This window comes from Dreissena polymorpha, chromosome 7, assembly GCF_020536995.1.
Source record: "Dreissena polymorpha isolate Duluth1 chromosome 7, UMN_Dpol_1.0, whole genome shotgun sequence".
NCBI classification, from domain to species: Eukaryota; Metazoa; Mollusca; class Bivalvia; order Myida; family Dreissenidae; genus Dreissena; species Dreissena polymorpha.
Window position 1 is genome coordinate 61,490,652 of NC_068361.1, and position 14,101 is coordinate 61,504,752.

Here is a 14,101-nt window from a genome sequence, read left to right on the forward strand (position 1 = left end):
TTATTTATTTTCTGTTTCAGGCTCCAATGCGGATAACTTGTGTTACTCGCATTACTTTCCAAGCGTTGTACATACATTCACAATGTTTGATAAGCCGGAAATCGGAAATACATTACTGTTCTATTTTTAAGTACATGTTATTATGACATCGTGTTATATAATATGTTGTTATTACATCATTGCCTATATATTAAAGCCATTAAACATTGTGTTTGTTTTGCTGAAAAAAAACGAGTATATCAACGTAGCACTAAGCATTTGCAGAGTTCAATAAATATGATGATATATAATGTACATGCATTTCTCTGGGTTTTCACTCCCAAAACAAAAAACCTTCAACATTTGATTATTTATTGCGTACTGTCCAGCATGTGATAGTGTTTGTTCTAGTGTCTAATTGGCACTCTTTGTACGTGTTTAAACTGTGAAAAGATGTGACAATCACAGAAACAACAAGATGGCGCTGCCAATTGAGTGCGATAATGGATCAAAGGGCATTGACAAAAAAATAACAGTTTGTATATATTTTTCGGTGTTTACTCAGATGGTCTCTCACAACAAAAAAACTATACAAGTCAAGGTATTATGTTTTAATTCTATCAGTAACGATACGGATACGGCGTGTTTGATTTCATATGACTTTAACAAAAATATCAAATTGTTGGCTATATAACTGTTTTAAAAATACCAAAGAAACATTTAACCGAAATCAACAGAATTCAATGTTCTCTGCCCTACGCAGTTTTTATAAAAAATCAATACTTGCACACTCTATTGTAACCTTGACCTTGTACATTGCAGCATAATTTTCGCGCTCTTTTGTTGGGAAATATACATGATGGCTATATTGGAAGCATTTGTAAACGTTGTGTTAACATTCAAACATCGGAAGTGTCTTTCGGATTATAAATTATTATTCTCATATGGGAATTTAACGGAACATTTATACTTAATGTATAATTGTTTTGAATTGTATATTAATTTGTTACAACGCTTTACGTGTCGAAAAAATGTTTTGATAATATAATGCAATAATAGCCCAATTTCCAGGAGGAAAACATTTTTTACATGAAGGCGTATGACGCAATAAAACGTTTTTTGTAAATATTGCATTCGATCTAAATTTAAATACGCTCGTCCAATGAAAGCTGTGTTCCACATTATGCACTGTACTCTTAACACTTCTGAAAAATGGCGTAGTCATATAGTTGTGTTAATGAAATTCTCAAACAAATTTACCGACATAAATGTTTAAGATTATTTTTCGTGATGTTGCAATTATGTTGGATTATTTGATAATTGTGAACATTAGAAAAGCGTTATGTATACAGTTATCGATACGATTCGATTTATATGCATGAATTGGCGAATCATCAATGTCACCGATATCCACTGCTATCACGGCGAATTGCGGCGAATCACAGCAAATCACCACAACATTGAGGCCTGAGGGGATTTAGCGCGAAGATTATCTTGCTCTTGCGCGACGTAGGAGTGACAAGTCACGTGAAATCGCTGTGATTTTACACCCAAAAAGCAAAATGCCCGCCTTGACTCCGCTAATGAGGCAAAAATCAAGGGTCGCGTAGTGTACATGTTTATTACCTTCAGCAATTCCAAATGCAGCCTTTAAGTTAATTGATCTTGACAGGGTTTTAATTTTTTAGGGTGGCATTTTGACAGTTCCGAAAGGGAAAGCGGATGCGAAGATTTAGATGGTTCTTCGTCGTCTTATTCAACCTTATAGTTCTCGCAAAAAGCAGAGAACCAGTATGAAACGCAGATACAAATGATGCAGTATGACGTAGTACACATACAGTGTAACAGTAAAAATCACCTCAGATAAAGTGCGGAAAAATTCGGGTCGTGTTAAGTATTGACAAGTATCTTCTTACAGATATGGTGGGATGTCCCCCGGAACCATAATTGGACGGGTACAAAACAATGTTTCGTACGATTTCTAGCGAATTTGTTGTTATATTCAATTGTTTGGAACTGGCTGGGGGAATTTGTAGGTCCGGAAAGGGGAAAAACCCAGCCTAGATTGATGGGGGAAGACGCCGAATATCGGCGTCTGTTATATAAGGTAAAAAAAAACTGTTAAAAAAATAATATTGTTCAATTGGCTAAGAATTTTTTCTAACTGAAACCTTTAAAATTCACTTGAAAGTTATATTTCCTTTAACATTCACATTTATATACTAGTAAATTTAATCACCCAACATAGCTCACTTGATATAAACACATACATGGCAGAAAAAAACATAAAAACACCTGATGCTTCTTTATAGACCACTTTGACAGACTTATTCCCATGTGGCGTTCATAACGAGTTTCTATTATGCAGTGAGTTAACTTAACCAGACCAGACAGTCTCAATAAGATGGACTGTGAAGCCAGTGTTGATTCATGATGCCACTTTGTGGTTATGTGGGAGTAAGAACAGATAACTGATCAATAAATCAGCCCAACCAGTCCAATATTGGTTTCAAATAAGCCACGTTGCTATATGTATTAATGTGGTCTGGTCAGGAGCTACTCTTTCTGCTTATGAGTCCATAAAACCTTGCATGACTTGTATTGCTTTCTTGTAGCTTACATGTACATGCAGGTCTTAGCATGGGATTGCATTTTAAGCCAGTCATATAAAGGTGACATTCACATTACTTAACCCTTTACCACTTAGATACGTATTTTTATGCATTTGTAGTCCCTTTAAAAGTTAAATATAATTAAACACCTTTCTTACTGTATACAAGTTTTAAAGGCTTTATTTCCAAACCTAAGATACTGAAGAGCAGAAAACAGCATAAAACCTAAACAGGCTGAGTTACTCTCTGGCTGTTCTGGTTTTATGCTGTTTGCACATAGCCATGTTCACTTTGCTTCTTAGTGGTTAATGGTTAAAGGGACTGTCAACCACGACGACGAAGAAAAGGAAAGTTGTAAAATACCGTATTTTTTCTACAATTATTAGTTTATATTGATTAAAATATCACGACGGGTATAATACATTACTTGAAAAAAGTTCATATTTTCAGTATATTTGGTAATAAAATTTTGTGATGTGAAATCGAAAGTACATTGTGAAAAAAGGTGACATAACGATATACACACTATAAAAACGCAAGAAGATTGATCAGTTTATATATAAAATATGTACAATTTACTACACATGCACAATTTGCATTCCTGGGTTTACCACGTGGCGATGATGATCACTCTACTGGCGTTATTTATAGTTAATTGGCATTTACTTGGTAGACATACCCAGTAAATTTTTTACCAAATATACTGAAAATATGAAAACTTAACAACTTTTTCCAAGTAATGTAAAAAAAATACGGTATTTTACAACTTTTCTTTTCTTCATCGTCGTGGTTGACAGTCCCTTTAAAAGGCAAACAAGTCTATTATACTGGTTCTATTAACAGGTAAAACATTAAATACCCTATTTTCATATTATGATCACATTCATTGTTTATTATATTTTAGCAGAACAAACAAGAGATGTGTTTGTCAGAAACACAATGCCCCCTAATGCGCCGCTTTTGCTCTTTTTTTTACCTTTGACCTTGAAAGATGACCTTGACCTTTCACCTATCAAAATGTGCAGCTCCATGAGATACACATGCATGCCAAATATCAAGTTGCTATGTTCAATATTTCAAAAGTTATTCCAAAACTTTAATGTAAGGTTTAAGTTTTGATTACAGAATGACGGAATGACAGACGGACAGGCCAAAAGCAATATACCCCTGATCTTTCGATCCGAGGCATAAAAAGTATCAACCACAATTCAAACTCATTTGCAATATTACTGATGTGTGAAAGAGTCCAAATTAACTCTTTCAGTGCTGGAACCAAATTTTGAAGGCCTTTGCAAACAGTTTTGATCCAGATGAGACGCCACAGAACATGGCGTCTCATCTGGATCAAAACTTGCAAACAGTTTTGATCCAGATGAGACACCACAGAACGTGGCGTCTCATCTGGATCAAAACTGTTTGCTATTCTGATAGTATTCTTTAAAAAAAAAATGAAGAAAATGCTAGTTTAATAAATTCAGCAGACAACATTTTAGCAGACGACAAAAGCATGCAAAGCGTAAAACATCTCTAAAGAGGATCAATCAATAGTATCAATCACATAAATGATTCAGATGACTTCAGGGGGCGATTGGTGTGATGTGATTCAATCAATGACAGTGCCAACAGAGATTTCATTATCCAGTAATTAAAACAGCTTTATTGTACAGTGACAGCACATCTGTGTACTTGATGCTAGACCAGTGAGCGTAATAGTGGCATTAACCCTTTGCATGCTGGGAAATATGTCGTCTGCTAAAATGTTGTCTGCTGAATTTGTAAAATAAGGATTTTCTTCATTTTTTTTTCAAAGAATACTATCAGAATAGCAAACAGTTTGGATCCAGATGAGACGCCACGTTCTGTGGCGTCTCATCTGGATCCAAACTGTTTGCAAAGGCCTTTAAAATTCGGTTCCCGCACTGAAAGGGTGCAATAAGTTTCTAATTAATTCACTTCCATACACTCAAGTTCTTGATTTAGGGAAAGAACTAGACTGAAAATGATCTGATCCATTCCATTTTGCACCTAAAGTTTGATCACATACCAAAAAAACAGTCATCATCTCTTGAAATTTTACATATTTTGGATAATATACAAAATGAAACATGAAAGGAAATGCTTTCAATCATTATTTACAAACTGTGGTTGTAAAATTATATAAGCAATTTGCCTATATTTACTAGATTATAAGAAATTTCACCCTGTACCTTGTGTGAAAACAAGAGAACAATCTATATACAATACATACTACACAGTGGACATGAAAAAAAAATTTGTATATAATCTTATTTTAGATAAACCTACCAATAAAATAACCATCAAAACATAATCAATATTGGGAAATTTGCGACAACAAAAGTACGTGTATTATTCTTAATTAACTAAATCAAAGAAGCTAAAAATAATGAGATGAACGTGACTTTATTAATGTTTGTAAATCTCTAGCCTAAATAACTAGAAGACACAGTAAACATGTGAGATTTCTGCTACGCGAAGGCTGAATATTTGAAAATCAGTTTACTATCCCTGAGCTAGAAATAAGCTTGAATATTTTAATAAATACAATTCATGTTAACAAAACGAGGACTTTGTCAAATACATCTGCAAAGCTTGTTCATATATCTTCAAGGCTAATGTTCATATATCTTCAAGGCTTGTTCCTAAATCTTCAAGGCTTGTTCCTAAATCTTCAAGGCTTGTTCATATATCTTCAAGGCTAATGTTCATATATCTTCAAGGCTTGTTCCTAAATCTTTAAAGCTTGTTCCTAAATCTTCAAAGCTTGTTCCTAAATCTTCAAAGCTTGTTCCTAAATCTGCAAAGCTTGTTCATATATCTTCAAGGCTTGTTCATATATCTTCAAGGCTTGTTCATATATCTTCAAGGCTTGTTCCTAAATCTTCAAGGCTTGTTCATATATCTTCAAGGCTTGTTCATATATCTTCAAGGCTTGTTCATATATCTTCAAGGCTTGTTCCTAAATCTTCAAGGCTTGTTCATATATCTTCAAGGCTTGTTCATATATCTTCAAGGCTTGTTCATATATCTTCAAGGCTTGTTCCTAAATCTTCAAGGCTTGTTCATATATCTTCAAGGCTTGTTCCTAAATCTTCAAGGCTTGTTCCTAAATCTTCAAGGCTTGTTCCTAAATCTTCAAGGCTTGTTCCTAAATCTTCAAGGCTTGTTCCTAAATCTTCAAGGCTTGTTCCTAAATCTTCAAGGCTTGTTCATATATCTTCAAAGCTTGTTCATATATCTTCAAGGCTTGTTCATATATCTTCAAGGCTTGTTCATGTATCTTCAAGGCTTGTTCATATATCTTCAAGGCTTGTTCATATATCTTCAAGGCTTGTTCATATATCTTCAAGGCTTGTTCCTAAATCTTCAAGGCTTGTTCCTAAATCTTCAAGGCTTGTTCCTAAATCTTCAAGGCTTGTTCATAAATCTTCAAGGCTTGTTCCTAAATCTTCAAGGCTTGTTCCTAAATCTTCAAGGCTTGTTCCTTAATCTTCAAGGCTTGTTCCTAAATCTTCAAGGCTTGTTCCTAAATCTTCAAGGCTTGTTCCTAAATCTTCAAGGCTTGTTCCTAAATCTTCAAGGCTTGTTCCTAAATCTTCAAGGCTTGTTCCTAAATCTTCAAGGCTTGTTCCTAAATCTTCAAGGCTTGTTCATATATCTTCAAGGCTTGTTCATAAATCTTCAAGGCTTGTTCCTAAATCTTCAAGGCTTGTTCCTAAATCTTCAAGGCTTGTTCCTAAATCTTCAATGAACCTTTACAGTACCAATGGGGAAAAATTAGCGTAAAAATTAAAAAAAACGACAATTGTGAAAACTTGCATCATTAAATCGTCTAATTGGGAATTACCGGTCGGTATATGGGTCTTTGTAAATAGCTTGGTATAAATTGCACAAACTAATTCAAATAGTCATTTACATGCATTTGGCTTTAAATGATCAGTTTCAGAGCTCATTTTATTTGTACAAATGCAGATAATGCACTTTTGGAGCGAAATTGATAAATTTCTCTTTGTTTTGGTAATTATCCAGATGGAAATAGGGAATTTTATAGTTTTTCCTCTATTGGGAAAGTGCATTTTACGGTGCTTTATAAAGAAGGAAAAAAATCGCTGCCACTGTGGGTGAAAGTGGCTTGCACATCTTCACTAGACTGTAATGACATACATGTATTACAAAATGAAATTGATTTGCTTCAGAAATAATTTGCTCCACTAACTTTTTACAATATATGCCAAAAAACCTTCAGACTGATCGAAAGAGTGACTCCAATAGAGCCCGTAATTCCCACCTGAGGATAAGTTAACTACCTTAAACATTTACAGTAAGTTATGAAAATATGGATTTCACATAGGAGGAAGGTGTCCAAACACCTATGAATTTATTCACACTGTTACAAAGCAATGAGTGGCAAAATCAACAGCTTGTTTTGACACAGAGCATGAAGAAGTAAAGTCTACACATAATTTTCTGTAAAATTGCTTTACTAGGAAGTGAAATGGTTGGGTGCTGTGCTCTGTTTCTTTTTGAGCATCATCCAGTAGTTTCTCAGATCCTACATCTTTTAACTAGCTTTAAGCTTTTCAATAAAGTTCATGTAAGACAATATGAGATTTTTACATGCATGACAGTGCTCCAGCTAGGATTTGAAAAGGGCAGGGGGCTTTTTTGTCAAAAGGGCACTTTGGACGCGCAGTATTTTGTCAAAAGGGCACTTATGAGCGCGCCGACATTTCTGGAATTGTTAGAATATATTATTCCCATTATTATTAAACAATTCAAATATAATGTCTACAATGAGGAATAAATTAATTGCAATGTATTGTAATAAGTCAGGGCTTTCCTTTGACCCGAGCTCCCGGGTTTTGACGCTTGAAAATTACAGAAGACCCCTTTTTGACTCTTGAGAAAATTACGTCATGCGTCACATTTGACCCGGGGGAATATACCGACTTGCGTCAACGAGATCAAAAGTTGTTAAGACTAAGCGATAATTGGCTCGGGGCGGAGTATCTCATTTAGTACACGCTAATCGTTAACGCCCGTTTCCAATCATCGAAGCACAAGTCCACCCAGTAGGCGGAGTTTGGTTAATTAAGAAATCTAGTATTGACCAATTAAAACACTGCTGGTTCGATGACGCGTGTATTAACTTTCCATTATTTATCATAGCGTTTGTTATCAGCTGTTTGCGGAAAAGACGTGTATTAAACCCACCTAGTTGCAATAATCCAACTCCCAGCTATTGACCCTCTGAGCTGTACGTATGTACTCATAAAAGCTCAGAGCATTTAAGAAGAACTATAAACCCACCAAACAGAATGGACTCATCCGCGTCAGTTTTAATAATATTCAATATAAAATAATAACATCCATATCCACATTACACCGTAAAGCATATTTTGAGATATTTCCAGAGTATGGCAGAATGTATTTCCAAAGCTGAATGCAACCATCACTGTTTCGCTTCATGATTGCTCAGTTCAAAGACGCGCGAAAGTTATGCTGGCATATGTACTGTCTACAACGTCAAATTACACGCTTTGCATCAAAGTTGCTAAAAATAACTATAGAACCGATACAACTGGCCTTGTGGCAAAGTGACAATTTTTGCATGAGCTAATTGATTACAAAATACATGTAGGCGTAATAAATGACCGTTTGATAAGGCATAGAAAACGGCGTGTTTGTCGCACATCTTCCGTGAAGATGGCACATGAAATAATTAAAGGGCGTCGGAATTTTCGATGGGATTAAATACGGAGGCACCTTTATCGGCGAGTAGAAATAATTTCCGTTTACAGTTTACCGATTTATATAGGCTATTGTGTTTAGGTACCACCCGTATGTTGTTGTTTTTTTGTGATAGCCAGCGGAAATGTTTTTTTTTCACATTTTGTATTTCATTCTTAATTTAATAGCCACGCGAAACGGTCAAACAAAGTTATTGGATAAAGTGTAATTGTGCAAAGTGTAATTGTGCTAGTGCATTCGGAAAATTTCACAGAGAAACCTTTTCGAATTCGGAATCGGTAGTAACTCTGAAAGTGTGTGTAAGACGCCAACGACAAAGCGTACTTTAGATCTAAATGACTGTGCTCCTAACACCCCCAAACGTGCGAAAGAAGAACATATGACATATTACTCTGCTGTATACTTGAAGTTAATGTTGTATTAGAATACATGTTTTGTATTTATTAATCATTGAAATATTGTGTTTAAATGCATAGTGTTGTAGTGACAGTAAAATGTAAGAAATAAATGTTAACATACATGTATCTTTTTATTTGTTGCTTTTTATATATTATATCTCAGTAATTTGCTTAAATTGCAAAAAATCATTGACTCTCATGCGTTATTATTAGGACTCTCAGAAGTTTGATTTTGACTCTTGAAAATATGGTCCCAAGAGTCCTTGACTCTTGAGATTTGAGGTCTAAGGAAAGCCCTGAATAAGAGATTTATTTATCATCATATGTTTTTTGTTTTGTTTTTTAAGGGCAGGGGGGGGGGGCCAAGAAAGGGCAGGGCGGAGGTTCGGGAGGGCAGGGCGGGGCGCCCTTCAATTTAGGCCTAGCTGGAGCACTGCATGAAAGGTAGGATTTTGGTGCCTGTTACCCTGATTGCTTAGTTTTGTTCTTAACATTTCTTGCGCTTTGCCACAAAACATACATGCCATACATTTTCAGAACAATTCCGGGACATTGAGCTAAATTTTCCGGGACTTGTATACATATAGCGATATATATACAGACATATAAGCATTTTGGGTACGATGTTTTTATCACATCGTAAATAGCTATGTTCGAAAGCCTATCCGAAATACACTAGTTCTATTAATGTCAAATTAAACATCACTACTTCCGTTACTCGATACAAGCCACGTGTTTTTCGTGTTAGAAAAGAGCACCAAATTGCTTGTGTGTACATGCCACGTCATCTGCATGAAACACGTGGGCGTATCCACGGCCGCATAAAACTTCGTAGCCCATTTGTTACTATTTAAAGATGTGATGAAATAACGTGCAATCGGGGCATTTTTTTCTCACTGAACACGCATAAATCGCCTGACAGGATGTTCATGTTTTTAGTTTTTATACAACGCAAAATACAACCACACTTTCCATGCCACGTTCTACATGTCTGCATAATTTTCGCGCGCTTTTTATTGAAACAAATGATAAATCACTGTTTATTTGACGCTAGTTTTTGTAAATGTCACGTAAGCATTAAAATTCAAAAGCTTGTTTCTGATTACAAATTGAATAATGCTCATTTGAGAATCAAACGAAACTTTTACAGTTGTGCGCAATTAATTCAACAAATTGCAATAAAATCACACGTCACTAGTCATCTGCATGATCTTACTGCAGGTACAGATATGACTGCTTACGAGTGTTGTCGCTCATTCAAAGCGTGCAAAAACAAACTGCCATAAAATCAGTAAACATGTATTCAAGCCAATTAATAACCACAACAAACAATGCTGCCTATTCGGTTTTACTGCGAACGTGAGACAATAGATATGATTAGAGGACCCCTGTTAATTGATCAATTTTGACATGAAGCGTAGTCACCTATTTGGGTAGGCATTGCCATGGAGACGCTGCGGATTAGTGGGAACACAGATTCGAGGCGCAGTGTAGCCTAAGATAAGGTACATGTATATATGGATTTTGGAAAATCCGGGACATTTGACAGATTTCCGGGACTGCGGGACACGTTCTTCATTTCCGGGACAATGCCGGACAATCCGGGACGTATCGCATGTATGCCACAAAACTTAAAAATATCCGATATCCACCTGTCAGCAATATTCACTTGAAAATAACTTCTCAATCACTGAGGACAAACAGAGTCTTGGACATCTATATTTCATGGTGATAACTTATTTGAAGTTTAAAGGAGATTTCAAATTAGTTCGCTCAACAAACATATTTCATCCTTGCTCTGTGCAAACATTGCTTAATGCATGAGCGCAAACTAAAGTGTCATCCCAAATTTGACTGTGCTGTCTGCATAGGCAAATCAGGGACAACACTTTCCATTTATTTAGAATTTTTTATTTAAAGGAAGTCTGTTCTAAGCAAAAATGCATTTTAGGCGGAAAGTGCAGTCTACACAGGCTAATCAGGGATGACACTTTACACACATGCGTTAAGCAATATTTTCCCAGGGCCTTTTGCATTTAATGTAGACTTAACTGACTGACCAACACAGTGTCTCCGAGGATATAACTGGTACATAACTAACCATATGCGGTGCCTGGTCCAAGCTCGTTGCCTGCATCCACCAGGACAGAGCCCAGGGACTCCTGTACATTGTTGCGGTCTCTCTTCCTCTTGTCCAGTTTCTCATAAAACATCTCCTCCATGCGAATGTCTGAAAATGACAAATAATTGGAAATTTAGTAACTGATGACATACCAGCTGTCAATCTAACTAACAAATTGATCAGCAAATTATGTTATTCTTTATGCCCAACTTTGGTAGAACACACAAAGTTGGTCCCAGTAGCGAAAAGAGAATTTTGTGCAGCAAGCATTTATTAGGCAGCTGGTTAATTACTTGTTTTGAACTGTTGAGTCAGAGGTCTAGCAATAATGGAATACAGGGTTTTTTCTGCCTATTTTGGGAAAAGGAGTCTGACAAAATTGGGAATTTTTTAACTACAAAATTGTCCATTTTGGGAATTTTTGCTTCGATGAAACGGCTCGTTTTGGGAAAACATTGTGAATTTATCATTCTTAAATAAGTCAGTGGTTTAACAAATAAATTTGTTTTTATTTGTTATTTTGTCTTTTTTATATAAACACATGCAATATTGGGCATGATCAACGTTTATTCAAGTACTGCAATTTTGTTTTTCAGTTACAGTTACACTCTGAGATAAGAACTGTACAGTCAAAAACTTATAGCAGATATTTTTACCAAAACAAACACTGGTTAGTCACACAAGTTACAGCATAATTTTTCTCTGCTTTCTGTTTTTGAAAGCAGCTCCTCCAACGTTTTGTCATTCAGATCTAGACCTTCAATGCAGGTAAGCATCAGATGAGTAAGTTTGGTTTGTGTGAATGTGCTGCGTAATGGAGAGCACAGCTGGTTCATGGTGCAGAATACTCGCTCAACCACAGCAGTGCTTGTTGGTATGATCACATCAGCTGGACATTTAATAATCTAATAATCATAAGTCATAAGACACTTCTTTCTAAAAAAAAAAAAAAAAAAAATCTTTTTTTTTGGAAATAGGGATTTTTTTTTATAATTTCAGTTTGGGATCGGGTCCGTTTGCTTTGAGAACGCCTCCGTTTACTGGATGCGCAGACAGTGCTGAAAAAACCCTGGAATAACATCAGGGCATGTTCACACTGACTCTTGGGCTTGCGGCACCAGGACCCTTCCAGGAGGATTTTTATGTATGCCCCAGTAATGCAGCTGTTTCTGATAATTTACTTCATAGCTAATTTGTATTGACTTTTCCAAACACGTGATACATTCCAATAACGATTTTAACTTACGAAAAAAATGATTTTGCTGAGATGTAATATGAAATGAGTTGGCTTCCACCATGGATATACTTGTTTTCTTACATGGAATATGGCAGTTGTCTGCAAACAAGTTAACCGGCAAACTGGAAATGTCCAATAGTAAAATAACCTATGTAGGTATTGTAGGACAATTCAAGCATAGCAATTTACAAACCACTGGTCCTTAATGTAAAGACTATTTCAATTCACTCACTTGGGTTTGGCTGCAAAAGGGCCTCTGTGGCATGGAGTGTTTTGTCGGTCCATACTCGAGTCTTTTCTGCCCGGTTTAGGAGATTTTCAAAATGAGCATCAAGTTCTGTCTTCTCAGCAGATCCAAGCTTCTCCTCTGTAAACTGGAACATGAGCATCTCATTATAAATATGGTTGCAAGTTTGTACTTCATTATTGACTTGGTTTTTGTATAGTTACATTTTTTTGCTTTAAGAATTTTCTATTCTTACATAAAGACTTCAATATGTTGACACACTTCCTTACAGAATGCTGTTTATTGGGGACTAAAATGCAATTTTTAAAGTTAGTTACCATTCTTTATCTGTTAAACATATAACTTTTAAGCATTGATACTAAATACTATTTGTTTAATAACAGCAAGACAAAGGTAACACATAATTGTCCCTCTATTGGTCATTGTCGGCTCAGGTACTACTTAAATGTACACCAGGTACTCTTAAGTATACTTAAATGTATCCCGGGTATGGTAAATATACTTACACGTACCCGGGAATTCTAACGCTAAATTTGTCGTTGTTGGCAATTTTTTAAAAATTAATTATGCACATATTTATATCAATATTCTGTAAAATAGCCTCTATATTATCGAAACTCTCCTCAAAAAGCATGTTGAGGAAGTGTGTTTTTTTTCAAAGAGAATTTTATTTTGTATTCAGTAACACGTTTTACGAAATCGGATTTTGGCTGGGAATAATACTCGGGTACCGTCTAAATTGGCCTAGAACGTGTGAGTATATGTTCTGTAACCCGGGAACATTAAAGTCTACTTAAGTATTTTTTACTTAAACTTTAAAAGTATACATTTAAGTAGCAACCCGGGTACATTTAAGTAGTACCCAAGCCAATAATAACCAATCGAGCATAATTGTCACTATGAAACTTGACTTGCCTGACAGGCTAACCTTAGGCCTAAAAAAAACAACATGTTTGTTTCAGGTTACAGGCTCAAAAAAATGAGGGTCGGTAGATCGGGATTTTATTTGTTTTATTTTTTTACAGTAGGATCTGATATTAACTGGTTGCAACAGTGTAAATCAGATATGCGTCAATAACCCCATGTCACTATCAATCGATAATTTCAGGGGTTTATTGCAGTTTTATGGCTTTGTGTTACCTACATGTACCACATTAATTAGTCCGAACAGTGTACTTCTCCGCGAAAAAAACATGGCAAGTTACGTAAGAAACTGATGATAGCCAACGGGTGTTATCCTCCTGGAAATTGCCCTTTTAATGCATAATATTATCAAAACATTTTTTTCCGACCAGAAGCGTTTTAACAAATCAATATTTAATTCATAACAAACACTGTGAATGAACAAAAACTGCCACGTGACCACAAAAGTCAATGTCAGTAGTCATTTTATGACAACAAACAGCCGCGCAAGCTAGTTTTTTTCAATATCTTTGCTGATCATCCTCTGACTTTCATACGACCTAGTGCATGCAATATGGCATTCATATAGCTTTCGAGATTCACATTGTAAATCGAATCATTCCTGTCGTCAGTTGTCAAAACAAAAACGGTTGATATTCAAAAGCATTATATTTCTCTTTCGGGGATATTTTTTCAATATGTTGATGCTGCATTAACGAATATACGTGTATATGAAGTGCAAACACCAAAAATAAACAACGGTTGCGATAGACACCTATAAACTATTAGATGCACATAATATCACTTAAACATTAGTTCATTTTTGTTGTTGCA

General features: G+C 35.6%; 1 protein-coding gene across 2 annotated transcripts in view; it reads right to left on the bottom strand.

The window, feature by feature from the left end:
• Positions 1–14,101, bottom strand: part of LOC127837847 (endophilin-B1-like) — a 48,110-nt gene that overhangs the window by 30,193 nt on the left and 3,816 nt on the right. For both annotated transcript variants that reach the window (XM_052365255.1, XM_052365254.1), the window contains exons 2-3: positions 12,350–12,491; positions 10,860–10,988 (exon numbers count right to left, since the gene is read on the bottom strand). In XM_052365255.1, coding sequence (XP_052221215.1) covers positions 10,860–10,988; positions 12,350–12,491 — 271 coding nt within the window. The remainder of the gene's footprint in view (positions 1–10,859; positions 10,989–12,349; positions 12,492–14,101) is intronic.